The following is a 14,599-nucleotide window of genomic DNA, read 5'->3' on the forward strand; positions in this document are numbered from 1 at the left end:
TATGACCGTCATTGACAAGTAAGGCAATGAACAGAGGAGAGGTCCCAATGTTTTGGAGAGGCACAGTGATATTACTCCTTGCATCACTGTGTGTGGAGAGCCATCCGATATTAGTTCAGGTCATGACTGAAAATGATTGAGGGAATTCTGATGGCAAAATAGCACACATCATGGAATCCTGCATCCTCATGTGCTACCTTTTGTGCGACCATGTCGTGATGCCAATTTTCAACAGGGCAATGCTCATCCACAATGGCGCATGACACAAATGTCTCTGTGATGTTGAGGCACAACCATCGCCAGCAAGATCTCCTGATTTGTCCCCGCTTAGGACATGTGGGGGAGAAGCTCAGATAGTAACTCCATCCCAGTACAAGTATCCAACACGCATCACGTACATCTACATCTACATGCATACTCCGCAAGCCAACACATGGTGCATCGCAAAGGGTACCTAAGACCATTACAAGCCATTTCCTTTCCCATACCAATCGCAAAAAGAGTGAGGGAAAAACAACTGCTTGTATGCCTTCGTATCAGCCCTAATCTCTGTTATCATACCTTTGTGGTACTTATGCAAAATGTGCATTGATAGATGCATAATTATCCTGCTGTAAGTTTCAAATGCAAGTTCTCTACATTTTCTCAATAGTGTTTCTCAAACAGTCAAACAGAACTTCACCTTCCCTCCAGGCATTCCCATTTGAGTACCATAAGCATTTCCATAACTGTGTGTTGATCGAACCTACCAATAACAAACCTAGCAGCCTGCCTCTGAACTGCTTTAATGTCTTCCTTTAATCTGACTGAGTGTGGATCTCCAACACTCCAACAGCATTCAAGAACCGTCACACTAGTGTCATATATGCAGTCTCTTTTACAGATGAACCACACTTTCCTAAAATTCTGCCCCCCCCCCCCCCCAAAAAAAAAAAAGAAAAAAGAAAGAAAGAAAAAAAAAAAAACCTGAAGCCGAGCATTCGCCTTCCCTAGTACATAGAGGAATTACGGGCAGAATTTAAACAGACTGTTAGTAACAAGCTTGATTCATTTCATACTGCTCTGAATTTGTTATGCCTAGATATTTAATTGACATGACTTGCGTCAAGCAGCACAGCAATAAAAGATTAATTCGAACATTAAGCGAACGGTTTTCCTACTCGTTTGCACTAACTTATAGTTATGTACATTTAGAACTAACTGCCATTTAATACACCAAATAGAAATTTTGTCTACATCTTCCTGTATCCTCCTACAATCACTCAATGATGACACTTTCCTGTACAACACAGCATTATTATCAGCCAACAGCTTCAGATTGCTACTCACCCTCCCTGTCAGATCATTAATGCATACAGAGAATTGGTCAACCTATCCTTGGAAGTCCCTAGGGCACTCCTCAGGCTACCCTTGTCTCTGATGAACACTCACCACTGAGGACAATGCATGGGGTTGTTTGTATTACTTAAGAAGTCTTTGAGCCACTCACAAGCCTGGGAACCTAAATCTGCATCTGCATCTACATCTACACAGATACTCAGCACACCACCATACACTGCATGGCAGAGGGTACCCCGTACCATTATTTGTCATTTCCTTTTCTGTTCCTCTCGCAAACACAGTGAAGGAAAAACAACTGTCTGTATGTCTCCATACGAGCCAAAATTTCTCACATCTTATCTTTGTGGTCCTTAAGCGCAATGTATTTTGGCAGCAGTAGAATTGTTTGTCAGTCAGCTTCAAATGCTGGTTCTCTAAGTTTTCTCAATATTGTTTCTCGAAAAAAAAATTGCCTTCCCCGCAAGGAGTCCCACTGGAGTCCCCGAAGGATTTCAACAACACTTACATGTTGTTCAAACCTAAGGGTAACAAATCTAGCAGCCCAACTCTCAACTGCTTTGATGGCTTCCTTCAATCTGACATGGTACGGATCCCAAACACTTGAGCAGCACTCAAGATTAGGTCACACCAGCATCCTGTGTGCAATCTCCTTTACAGGTGAACCTATTCCGAATGCTAATCCTTTGTCAACAGGCTGCAGTGGAGCACATTGTAAAATGATTTTCGGAAATAGAGCAATATGGAATATGCCTGTTGCCCTTCATCCATAGTTTGCAGGACATCATGTGAGAAAAAGGCAAGCTGAGTTTCGCACTATCAATGCATTCTAAAACCATGCTGACTGGTAGGCAGATGCTTTTCTGTTTCCAGGAAATTTATTGTATTCGAACAGAGAATATGATAGAGATTTCTGCAGCAAACTGCCATTAATGATATTGTTCTGTAATTTTGTGGGTCTGTTCTTTAACCCTTCTTATATATACCGTATTTACTCGAATCTAAGCCGCACTCGAATCTAAGCCGCACTCGAAAAAGAGACTCGAAATCAAGGAAAAAAATTTTTCCCGAATCTAAGCCGCACCTGAAATTTGAGACTCGAAATTCAAGGGGAGAGAAAAGTTTTAGGCCGCACCTCCAAATCGAAACAAAGGTGGTCCATAGTAATATGAGACACAATTTAGGTTGAATGAATGACGGTACAGCTACAGTAGTTTGGTTCGAGTCGTAAGCTTAGCAGTTAAGCTTTACCAGGTAGCCATTGCTATGCGTCAGGCGTTCCGTCCGTATTTATACGGGTACCCTTCCTTTTTCACGTGCTTCGTCTGGTTTGAATTGATTGCTTATTTTTCTTTGATCTGATAAGTGCCGTTCTCTTTGTTATAGGTGTTTACGTCACTCTAAGCTGAAAATGCATTATTTTACTGTGTCTTGCATTGTTTGTCGCATTCTGATAATGAGTGTTTATGACCTGCCGCCGCTCGCGGCATGGCTTGCTTTTGTGCGCGCTACCGCCGCTTTTTAAAAAAAGGGAATCGTCTCATCAGCGAAACAATGGCAAGAGACTGCTCTTTGTTTTCTTTGCTGCTTTCTTTGATAATGATCAGCAAGAACCAAATAATAGATTGCTTATGATAGAAGATGTTCTGAACGAGAGTTTCGCGAAAATTTTTCTCCGTTTGAAAATCTTTGCAGACGCCTCTTTCGTACATTACATTCTGCACAGAAATTAGAGTCGTCTTAGATTTAAAAATCTAGTCAATTGCCGTGCTTCATTTCTGACTGTATCACTATTAGGCATAAGAATAATGTGAATATAAACATGACATGATATGTATATCCTTCCACGTTTGCTGTTGTCTCACTCTAGTTTCGTAGTTTATTAGGCAGACAGAATTTAAATGAGGTAGCAGCAAACACGAAAGAATACATGGCAAAATGTTTATATTCGTATTATTCTTATGGTGAAGAGAATACTGCATGTGATTCACAATTCATAAAAGTTCCTATTTGCGACCATCTCTTTTCACATGTAGGAAAAAAATTAAGAACGTAGAATTGGCCATATTGACAAACATCCCAAACAGTTTTGCCAGTCGGATTTTCGTAGTACATTGAAATGCTGCCACATTCGAAGATGAACAATACGGCATTTGTATTTACTTCGTTGGATAATGTCTGAAAATGCAATAGTCGAAATTCGGGGCGGAGAAAAAGCTCGTCTTCCACCTTTTTTTAAATTTATTTACTGACGCAGAGGTTTTTGCTCTAGTATTTATCTTTCTGCCTGCAAAGCATGCATGTGTAGCGCTACATATATTCGACGGCAGAAGTTAGTTGTGGCGGCACCTACCAACATTTTTCAGAACTTCCGCTTACTTTGCACTCGATTCTAAGCCGCAGGCGGTTTTTTGGATTACAAAAACCGGAAAAAAGTGCGGCTTAGATTCGAGTAAATACGGTAGAAGGCACCTGCACTTTTTCCAGTCACTTGGGTCTCTGCACTGGGTGATAGATTCACAATATCTGCAAGCTAAGTAAGGTGCCAATGCCACAGAGTACTCTTTGTAAAACTGAACTGGAATTCTGTTTGGATCTGGAGACTAATTTCTTTTGAACTCTTTCATTTGTTTCTGTACGCCAAGGATGCCTATTACTATGTTCTCCACACTGGACTCTGTACGTTGGCCAAATGATGGTAAGTTTGTACTTCTTGGCAAGATGTTCTGAAAAGATATGACAGTGGTAGTTATTATATACTTTGCACATTGATCTTTTTATGGATGCTTGAATCCCTACTAACTTTTGCCTGTTGTCATTTGTACATTCTCTTTTGAACCAAGAGTGTAACTGTCTTTGCTTCCTCAGCATCTTCCGAATTTTGTTACTAAATCATGGCGGGTCTTCTGCATCCTTAATCCAGTTACTCGGCACATGAATCTTAAGTGTGTGATTAACAGTCTGTTTAAATTCTGCCTGTAATTCCTCTATGCCCAATGTACTGGAACTAAATGATGTCCTTACAACATCTAAGTGGGATGTTAGCAACTGCTTATTTGCTCTTTCTAGCAAAAATGCCCTCCTTGCCTTCTTGATTGAGTTATTAAATTTAGTAAATACATCGCTATGATGACATCATGGTCACTAATCCCTGTATCTATACCAGCACTGTTGGTGGTCATGCCATTTTGTAGCTACAAGTTCTAAAACATTTCCATTGTGTGAGGGCTGTCGAGCTAGCTGCTCGAGACACTTTTCGGAAAACTTGTTCAACAGTAATTTGCGAGACTATCTGGCCATACCCCTCTGCAATGGATCCATAGATGTCCCAGTCTATACTCATAGGTTAAAGTTGCCTCCAACTAATACTGCATGATCTGGGTATTTCAACACTACTGACATGTAGACTTTCTTTGAATGACTCTGAAACAGTCTCAGTGGAATTGGGCAGCCAGTAAAAACATCCAACAACTAACTTAATGTGACACAGAACTCTCACATGTGTCCAGATAAATACTAAAATTAGACATAAATAGAGACAAAATTTTTGTTAACTGCAATGAACACTCCCCCTCATATAGCATCTAATCTGTCTTTCCGACATATGTTCCATGACTTGCTAGATATCTCAGAGCTTTCCAATTTGGGTTTCATCCAACTCTTGGTTACAAAAAATGAGTACAGGAAGTTTCCTGGAGAGCAGTTAATTTAGGAATTTTGTAATGAATACTTCAACAATGTACCAATGAAATTTTGGCAGTCAAAGTGTCTTTCCCCTGATTGCTGTCTGATTTCACTACATCAAGGACCAGCTGTGGGCCAGGTTGCCTCTGGAGAGGATACAATGCCTTTATGGCAGCTTTCCAAACTGAACCAGTGATTAATCCAGTCCATAGGGAGTACAAAATCATACTGTAAGTAGTCTCTTACTGCCAAGTTCTTTGCAAACTTGACCTGATTTTGTCATCACTATAATAACATGACATCAGCTCTCAACCTATGAAGTTTCATTTCATTTCCTAATCCTGTTCTAGTTGCTTCACTTTTTTGTCAGGCGGTGCATTATGGATTTTGCACCACATTGTTGGTGACTTCTTTCTTGAATACTATTTTTCCCAAATCTAAGATTGGGAGAAACTTTTGCTTATGTGTGCAGTGGGGCAGATTTGTGAGTGTAGTTGGCGACGTGGGCAGTCATTGCTGGTAGTTTCACTACATTGTCTGTCACTCTTTTTTTTTTTGTTTGTGGTTTAGGGCGCAAAACTTCTATGGTCATTAGCGCCCATGTCTGTCACTCTGATCTTCCTCTTAGAGGTAAGTGGCTAGCTAATAATTCATTCCTATCTTTCTAGCTTGCATTAAAAAAAGAAGCTTGCATTAAAAAAAGAATTTTTTTCTTTCCATATTATGAAAATTACAGTAATAACAAATTAATTTTCTAACATCGGTCTACTGGGCAGAAAGTAAAATAATCAAAATGCATATCCTTTCCATTTTATCAGATGAAAGCCTAAAGCCAACTTCTGTACTGCATTTCCTTTGTCTAAACTCTTTTCACTCTAGCCAGGCAGCTCATTCATCCTGCGCTCCACACTTCATATGACCACTCCCTCCACAATGGTTTTTTCCCCTGCCTCCCTGTGCAATACCCAACCCTTCTGGAGTTATACGACAGAAGTGCAGGAGTAAGACTATTCGTTTATATTTAAACTGCGCATAATGTTGAATCTGAGTGGTATAAGGTGATAGTTTAAGCACACTGTGTAAAAATGCATAATTTTCTCAAAATTGCCAAGAAAAGGTTTGTGGTTTTTCAGAGCTACACAAAAAACAACTACAGGTCTCTGTAAGAAGAGTGTGACACGTCTGTTAGGAAGCCAATAAAAGTGTAATCAAAATTGAAGACGCCCTTTGGCCAAGCTTTTCCTCTCCAACAAACAACACTACAGGCCAAAAACCTGTCACAGGATTAGATGGTTTCCAGAAAGATGTAACCCATTGGTGAGCTCAGGTATTTTATAATAATGATGAATATCTAACACTTAAGAAAATTTAAAGCTCTTTAAAAGCTAAAATAAGACTATGCGGGAGATATCACTTCATTGCACAGAATTTTTAAAAAACTTGGCTTTAGATACGAAAGCTAATGATGGCTGGAGATTTTAGATATAGAGAAAAGTCTCATTTTTTAAGAAGAAGGCACAAGGTAAGGAATGAAGATGATGCTTGTGCTATTATTCACATCAACGAAATTTCAGTGAATCAAAACTACTCTGAAAGTTCCATCGACAGGATTCTAAAAGAACTGGTGGTCCAAAGGTCCGGTTAGGTAAAGGATCACGGCTGCTAATCTGCCATGCCAGATCAGGCAAATACAGTTTCACAGAGGGGGCAGAATTGATGGTGATTATCGTCAAGAGACGAATAATGTAGAGTTTTGGAATGGTTTACTGATATCCTTTGAAACCTGAAAGGAGGATGTGCGATAGTCATGGACAATGCAAGCGATCATACCATCTTTACGAAAAAATTCACAACACAAATTTGAAGCCAGCTGACATTTTAGTATGGCTGCAAAGCGAGAGCCTAACTCATGATCACAAGCATGACAGCAAAATTGCTTTGTACTGTTAGACAACACATCAGCAATTATAGTTGATATCAGCTTCATAATCTAGCTTCAGAAATGGAACATGAAGTAACTATAACTGTCAGTATAATCCCACTGAACTGAAATCGGCTCAAATAAAGTGAGAGGTAGCAAACAAGAAGTCTACATTTAAAATTAGACACATGATAAAATTACTTAATGACACCATTACACATGTGAAGAGTGGCAGAAATGCGTAGCCCATGCAGAGCGACTGCAGGAAGAAGACGTTGTGAAGGAAGGACTTCGAGATGAATGCATTCAGAGTATGTGATAAATCTACGTGAAGATAGTGATGACAAAGGTGGTGATGATATTGTCCATCCACTATAATTCCTGTTTGCTGGTTAAATTTAAACTTTCCCTTTCTTTTCCACTTATTAATAGAATCATTTTAACATAATAATCTCCAAAGTCATGCATAAAGATGTAGCATGGTGTGAAACAAAGTTCAGTAAAGCATAAGAAATTAGTTCTAAAAATCAACAATGCTTATAATTGTTGGTACCTTGTTTAAGCGGCAATAGCTTTTAACTGTGCAGTGTGCTTGCAAGAAAGTATGGGGGGGGGGGGGGGGGGGGTGGGGGGGGGGGGGGGGGGGGGGGGGGGGGGGGAGTGTGCACGATGAGAAAAAGTGATGTGACCTTGAGCCGCTTGGCCTGAGTGAAAAAGTATGGTACTTCTATCCACTAGTACAAACTCACCCATTACCACTTACTCCAACCCCATCACTGGTAAATCCAGCAAAATCAAAGGAAGAGCAACAGGTATTACCTTCTTTTACATCTTTCTAACACTAGTTTGTTGTTTTAAACTATAATGTCACAAACTTTCTACTGTATTCTTTAGTAGTAAGTGATTTTAATTTATTTTCTGTCACCTCTTACATTTTACTTTGAGTGTGCAATTTCTTTTTGGCGGTAGTTGGTACTGCAATGCAACTAAGTTACTTTGATATCACCCTGTGGTCCCTGGTTTTACCTATGTGCACTGTCATCTTGAGTGGTTCTGAAATAATGAATTTGTTATCACCAATTCTTTTGCTATGCAAAAGTCAAGAAGCATTTGTCGTCTTCCAACATATGTCACTTCTGTCATCTCTTAAATGAAGCTGGCACAGTGCTCACCAATGTACTCTCTTTGACCTGCTGTTTCCGACTGTTTCTCCTTATCTTTTGTCTTCTCTCAACATCACCACAGGCTATCTTTCTCATCCACCCTCCCAGGGTGTATACGTGGACAAGGAAAAAAATTCCCGGATTTCCTGGTTAAAAATACACTTTTTTCCCGGATGAAGACACTTTTTCCGTGTCATTAAGTGACAGTATATTTTCCCTCGGAACTGTAAAACTTATCAATCCTTTGAATGGTTATGCTTTTATACATGGGTGTAGAATTTCCCGGCACTTTAGAAAAGGAAAGTGAGGGAAGGAAACTCCTTTTGGAAAGATTTTTGATGTGCAGTAACATGTACGCTGCATATTTTCGTATTACGAAAGTATAAATTCGAATTCCATCAAACACCGCTTGTTACTTTCTGAACCACTGTAATCGAGATTGTGACGCGCTTTTGTAAGCAGCTCATGTCATGTGATCCCGCCAGCCGATGACAGTGGATATTCAGACCCCAGGACACGTGATGCAGTCAGCTAATAGCAACATCATTGTTAAGTAGCGCGGATACTCAAACAGGAAAAGTTAATGTTTCAAATTACTATACATAGTGTTGCGACAAGAAAAGCAAAGCATTCACATATAATAATGGTCTCTAAGGTTAATAAGCTTCAAGAGAAGCTAAGCTTTCACATATAATGTTGATATTTTTTGCGCATGCTACACTTTAGGATATATCACACAAATGCGCGCGTTAAATTTTTAGCAGAGTCCACTGACTTGCCCTCAAAGTTTTCCACAAATAAATTAGGTATTGCAGAGGAGAGAGAGCTTCCCATAGCATTACATCAATTTGCTCATAATAATGACATGAATGTCTGATCTTCTGGGCTTGAAATACTTCTAAATGGCTCGTCATCAACGAGTTGATTTTTAAATGAGAGTCAAACGCTCTGTGATTTACGAAATTCATCGTACATTCTCGCACATAGTTCAATTTTAGTAAAAGGAAATTTACTTTTAGACTACCGCTTTTCAAACCACCATTCGCATTATTTTCCCGTGGCCTGTTAGAAATAGGTTAATTTCAGCAGTCGTCAGACAGCGCCAGGTAACAGGCGCCACCGTATTTTGGCAGCTGCTATAACACAGGAAGCCCGTATGTTCGTATGTGTAAAACATTAAAAGATCTTACATTATGTCATAAAAGAAGAAAGATATCAGAGGATACACCAAAAGCGTCGGAATTTCGTGAGCCATACTAAAATGGCACATTTAAGGTGCATACTTAAAGAGCACATTCGTATGTCCGGATTGCCAATGAAGTAGGCCTAGACCTGATATTAAGCTTTTTGGTGTGGGTTTTGGGATGTAAATTTTCTTGGAGTACAAGTACTGTATTAACTCATTTTTGATTCTTTCTTATGGCATAATGCCACACATGCTAGAAGATGAAAACGTGCTACAAGATGTTTAAAAACGTGCACCTGAAATGCAGCGAGCAGTTGAAATTAGCCAATAGTGTGGAACTAAACACTTTGTTTCAAACACATTGACTGCCTCAGCGTAAAAGATAGATAAAAACCTAATTTCTTTAGCAAACTGACAAAAATAACTTCATTGTTCTACATGGCAATTAATGCATGGCTGTCAGAAAAGCGGAAATAAAATAAAATCTGAAATTAATAACGTATATTAGCCTACCGTAATTATGTGAATGTATTTTAATTCACTTGATAGCTCCCGGCCACAGAAATCCATTTTGTTTTCATTTGATGTGAGAGCAGTAAACGAAGAGGAAACTGCAAAATCACTAAGTGTAAACACAGGTCACGTGGAGACTACACACTTGGTCACTATAACTCAGACTGCTCTGCGCATCAGCCTCGGATCTACGATATTTCCGAACCGAGACAATACTAAGATAGCGCCGCCCCTCCCACCCCCCTCCTTCGAGCATTTGAGATACGACGTAAAAAATTTAAAAAAATTGAATTTTCGAAAATATGTTCATTTTGTAGAGCCCAGCTTTATGAAGAGTCTGATACATAAAACGTATATGTTCAAGGGAATGTAAGACATGTTATTTGGTCTTAAGTGTGCAAGTGTGCGAGTGTGCAGTGCCACCCCTCTTCACACAGCATTCTTCTATCGCACCTCACTGTACTTCGCTCCGTGGAATTGAAACGTGTATATTTTGTATTGGGTGCCATCAAACTGTATTCAGGACAGTGGAAATTAAAATGTCCTGTGGTGCCTCTCCTGCTTACAGTCGGCCGGTTTGACATCTCCCCCCCCCCATCACCCCTCACCCTCTGGAGTTCCCAACCAATCTCTTTTCTCCTCCCTAATGAAGTGACATACACATTCTGAAATCCAGAATTAGTATTTTCTATTTTAAGTTTTTCTACGCGTAACTTTAGGTTTAATTAGCTAAATGACGATTTCATACAGGAAATATCCTCTTTTCAAATTTGTGATGAGTAGGATCGAATTTAAATATTTTGATATTATTCACATCTGTTGCCTTATACATTACATAAAGATAGTAGGGTTTCATTATATTTGGAAGAATATCATGATTGTATGAGCGACAAAATTAAAAGGTTTAGGTGTACTACCTTAGTGGCAATCTCAGATATTGCACATATGTTTAAACCAGTGACAGGTAATAATGACAGATGTTGTCAGTAAAGTTTTTTATGTTACTCATACAAACATTCTCACTGGTCATGTATCTTGATAGTGGATGCCTAGTGGACCAATAGAATAATTATAACGGAACTGCCAGCCTTGGTGGAACAAGCAGCTTATGATTCAGCAACTACAGGATGCAGAGCTTAAATCTGGACAGATTTCAATTTGAATTTCCCACCATATCGTAGTTCTGCCAGAGGTCATGACTGGCAGCCATAGATATCTAGTAAACAGTCAGAACCACAAAATGGATGAGATGCTACAGACAAGTGCGGAGTGCAACCGAAGAGCTGCAATTATCGAAAGCCTTCAAGCTGGGCCTTCTACCACTGAAATAGTTCGATTCTTCAGCTACCTGAGATCATGAAATTTTAAACATATTTATTGGCTGAGATCCAGCAACTGTACATTGTTTAGTTACAGGACATGTGTATAGCCACCTCAGTTGCACAAAAACCGAGGTGGCTGTACATACATCCTGTAACTACCCGAGATCAACTGTTTACAAATTGTGGCCAAGTATAATGCTTCAGAGACATCTGGGGAAGGTTATGATAACCCGGTAATGGAACCTCATTCGAGGAAACGCACATCACAAACCGCGGCAATCATAAAAAAGGCTCAGGCACTGATGTCGGAGGGAATGGGGCAATTGCTGAAGAAATTGGCATCAGTATTGAACATCACTGAGTGAACAATTCGTCACATGGCAGAGGAGGACCTCATACGAGCCATTTAGTCCAAAACTGGCTCTCAGATGTTGACAGGTTCTGGTCAAAGGAGTTCTTGACCCAGAATAGCCTGGATTTGAACCCCCTCAATTACTATGTTTGGAGCGCAGTCGAAAGAGTTACCAATAAGAAGAGGCATCCTAATGTCGCACCTCTAGGCACTGTTATCAAAGCAGAAGTTGCAAACATGGATAGCGCTATTTTAAAGAGTACATGCGATCGCTTCAGGACAAGATTGGAGGTGGTCATTGTGGCTGAAGAGTTGTTATATTGAGTAATGTTACTCTTTTGACAGATACAACTAGTTAAATGTAAAAGGATTTTCATTTACGTTTTTATTTTGTTTGTATAAATTTGCTTTTTAAAAAAAAAAAAATGTTTGATTTGTCTGGATTTAAGTGCTGCACCCTGTATGAAAATACTGGAGGCTCCTGAGAAAATATGATGAGCCAAGTTAGATGGTAGACATTGAGAAAATTACCTGTAGCACTCCCAGTCACAAACATCACTAATCACCACTGGCGCTATCTCATCCAATTTACATTTGCCATGTAGTTGACTATCTGTTGATGAAAATTCAGAGATAGATGGGCTGCTCAGAACTTGTGTTTACAAAATGGATCTCCCATTGAAGCCGACAGAAATACACAAAAATAAATAACGGCACCACGCCTAGCTTTTTGGAACCACAAACCTTCTTCAGATTCCATTTTCCTATAGCAAACTTTAAAAACTAAACAATGGAAAATACAGGATGGAATAATGACAATCTTATGAACAGAACAGTTGCTACTCACATTACAGTGGAGTTGCTGAGCTGCAGATGGGCATAATAAATATGTTTGAGTCTTTTTGTTGTGCCTATCTGCAACTCAGCAACTCTGCTACATGGTGGGTAGCGGCTACCCTTTTCATAATACTGTCATGTATTAAAAATTCATGTTTTACAACTAGGACAACAAATTATTGTCCCAAGTTTGGTCACTTCAGAGTATGAAATGTTAAAAGTCATTAAGGACATGTATGAAAAGCTATCAGAGTCAACCAATACAAAATGTGTTTTTACAAGTCTGCTGATTAATTAAGATAACCTATCAGTTCAGTTCACATTTTTCATGACTGGAGTTTAAGCAGACATAATATGTAGTTAATTCTTACTACAGTTACCACATACATTTTTGAGGATATTTTTCACCAACTAAATGCTACAAGTGTTATGCTGTCTTGTTCATATTCTGCCAGACATCCAACCATTTCTGTTGAACTATGCATCCTGTACTCCAAGATTTAAAGGAAAGTCATTAAGTGCCTGCCCTGCATGAAGCCAATATGTGATTTAAACTACTTTTCTCTCTTCTACAATGACATATACTCACAATAAAACTCTCGCCCAAGTTAGGAGTTTTAGCAGCTATCAATGACATTTCATCAAAGAATAGCCCTTGAGCCTCTGGATAGGTCTTCGTGCCAGCCATTACAAGATCTAAAAAGAAAAGAACCCTATTAGATACCACACATAAAGAACAGAAAGCCATCAAAGGTAAAACATTGAAATTCTGTTACGAACAGTAATCAGATAGCAATAACACACAAGAATTAGTATCTAGCAAAAGATAGTTTTTGCACAATGTAAATACAATAACAATGCACAATTTCTTTTGCAGTTAGAAAAAAAAAAAAAACACACACACACACACACACACACACACACACATGTATATTCCATCAACATCATCAAAGTCAGAAAAAGAACAGTAGCTTAATTGGAATGATAAGGGAGGCAAACAGCCATGAACTCGTTGAAGAAACCATTCCACCATCAAACGTAAACAATTTCAAGAAACTCTGGAAAATTTGAATTGGGGTGGTTGGATGTAGATTTGAAATCTTAACCACTGTGCAATCTTGTTGTCTTTTGCACGTAAAGGTCAACAGTAAGGAAAAAATATGACATATTTTAGAGTACACAAAACTAAAATTGTAAGAAAATTACTGAAAGAAAGGAAAAAAGGGAATGGAAAAATATGAAGAATAGTAACATTCAGCTAACACTATGAATAGCAAATGATAAGATACGCCCATCAGTGGCAGTCAAGGACACATTGGACAGGATGGGTTTAGTTTCCATTATGTCAACTGATAAGGAATGAATTTAGATTTTAAAAAATGTATTCTTGTAACTCCTCTAACATTATGAGACATTTTACTTCATGATGTAAGTTCCAGCAGCACAGTAAAACTTAATGCAGGTAACTGATATGAGGGAGGATAAAGTAATTCAGACAAGTGCTCAATTTCCAAGCACGTGTGTTTATCAAGGGAATGCTGTGTTTGAAGAAAGATTTATATGGCTGGGGTCACTAAGAAAATGGGAGAGCAGATGTCTGAAAATAACCAGAACAATTCTCCATAAGACGACTCAGTTTGATCAAGCGAGATGCCATTCTACAATTTTTAAACAATGGTTCACTATGCGGAGGGAGTGTTGAGAAGTTACTACATGAATATAAAAGGAATTATCATTGTATTGCAAGCAGGGTTTTCCATGTCACTGGTTCATGTAATATCTGAGCAATCAAGACACTATCTGTTAGGTGGGAATCTATGACACAGCAAGTTGGAACTACTTCATCTATTATGACTTCAAAGCCCTCAATAACTAACTTTTTCGTGATTTTTGTAATGTTCTCAATACAGTTATTTACATAATGAGTTACATATACTTGAATATGTCAAAATTCGAACAATGGAAAATCCAGGATACAATGTAACAATATTATGAAAAGGAAAGTTGCCAATCACCTTATAGCGGAGATACTGAGTCACAGATAGGCCCAAAAATAAAAAAAAGACTGTCACAAATAAGCCTTTGTTGTGCCTATCTGCGACTCAGCATCTCCACTGTATGGTGAGTGGCAACTTTCCTTTTCATAATACTGAATATGTCAAAATGTTATATAACCTGCATTCCACTCATATTTATTATTTAGTTGGTTATACTGAACATGTTGATTTGAATGATGTAATTAGTTTTGCTGAATGTTCTATTTGGTAAAAGATATGACTAATT

At 38.7% G+C, this 14,599-nt stretch overlaps 1 protein-coding gene across 1 annotated transcript in view; it reads right to left on the reverse strand.

Moving 5' to 3' along the window:
• The window catches only part of LOC126101551 (Fanconi anemia group D2 protein), a 225,542-nt gene that overhangs the window by 110,452 nt on the left and 100,491 nt on the right, over positions 1–14,599 (reverse strand). The window contains exon 12 of the mRNA XM_049912189.1: positions 12,906–13,012. Within this exon, the coding sequence (XP_049768146.1) occupies positions 12,906–13,012 (107 nt within the window). The remainder of the gene's footprint in view (positions 1–12,905; positions 13,013–14,599) is intronic.

Source organism: Schistocerca cancellata, chromosome 9 (assembly GCF_023864275.1).
Source record: "Schistocerca cancellata isolate TAMUIC-IGC-003103 chromosome 9, iqSchCanc2.1, whole genome shotgun sequence".
Lineage (NCBI taxonomy): Eukaryota > Metazoa > Arthropoda > Insecta > Orthoptera > Acrididae > Schistocerca > Schistocerca cancellata.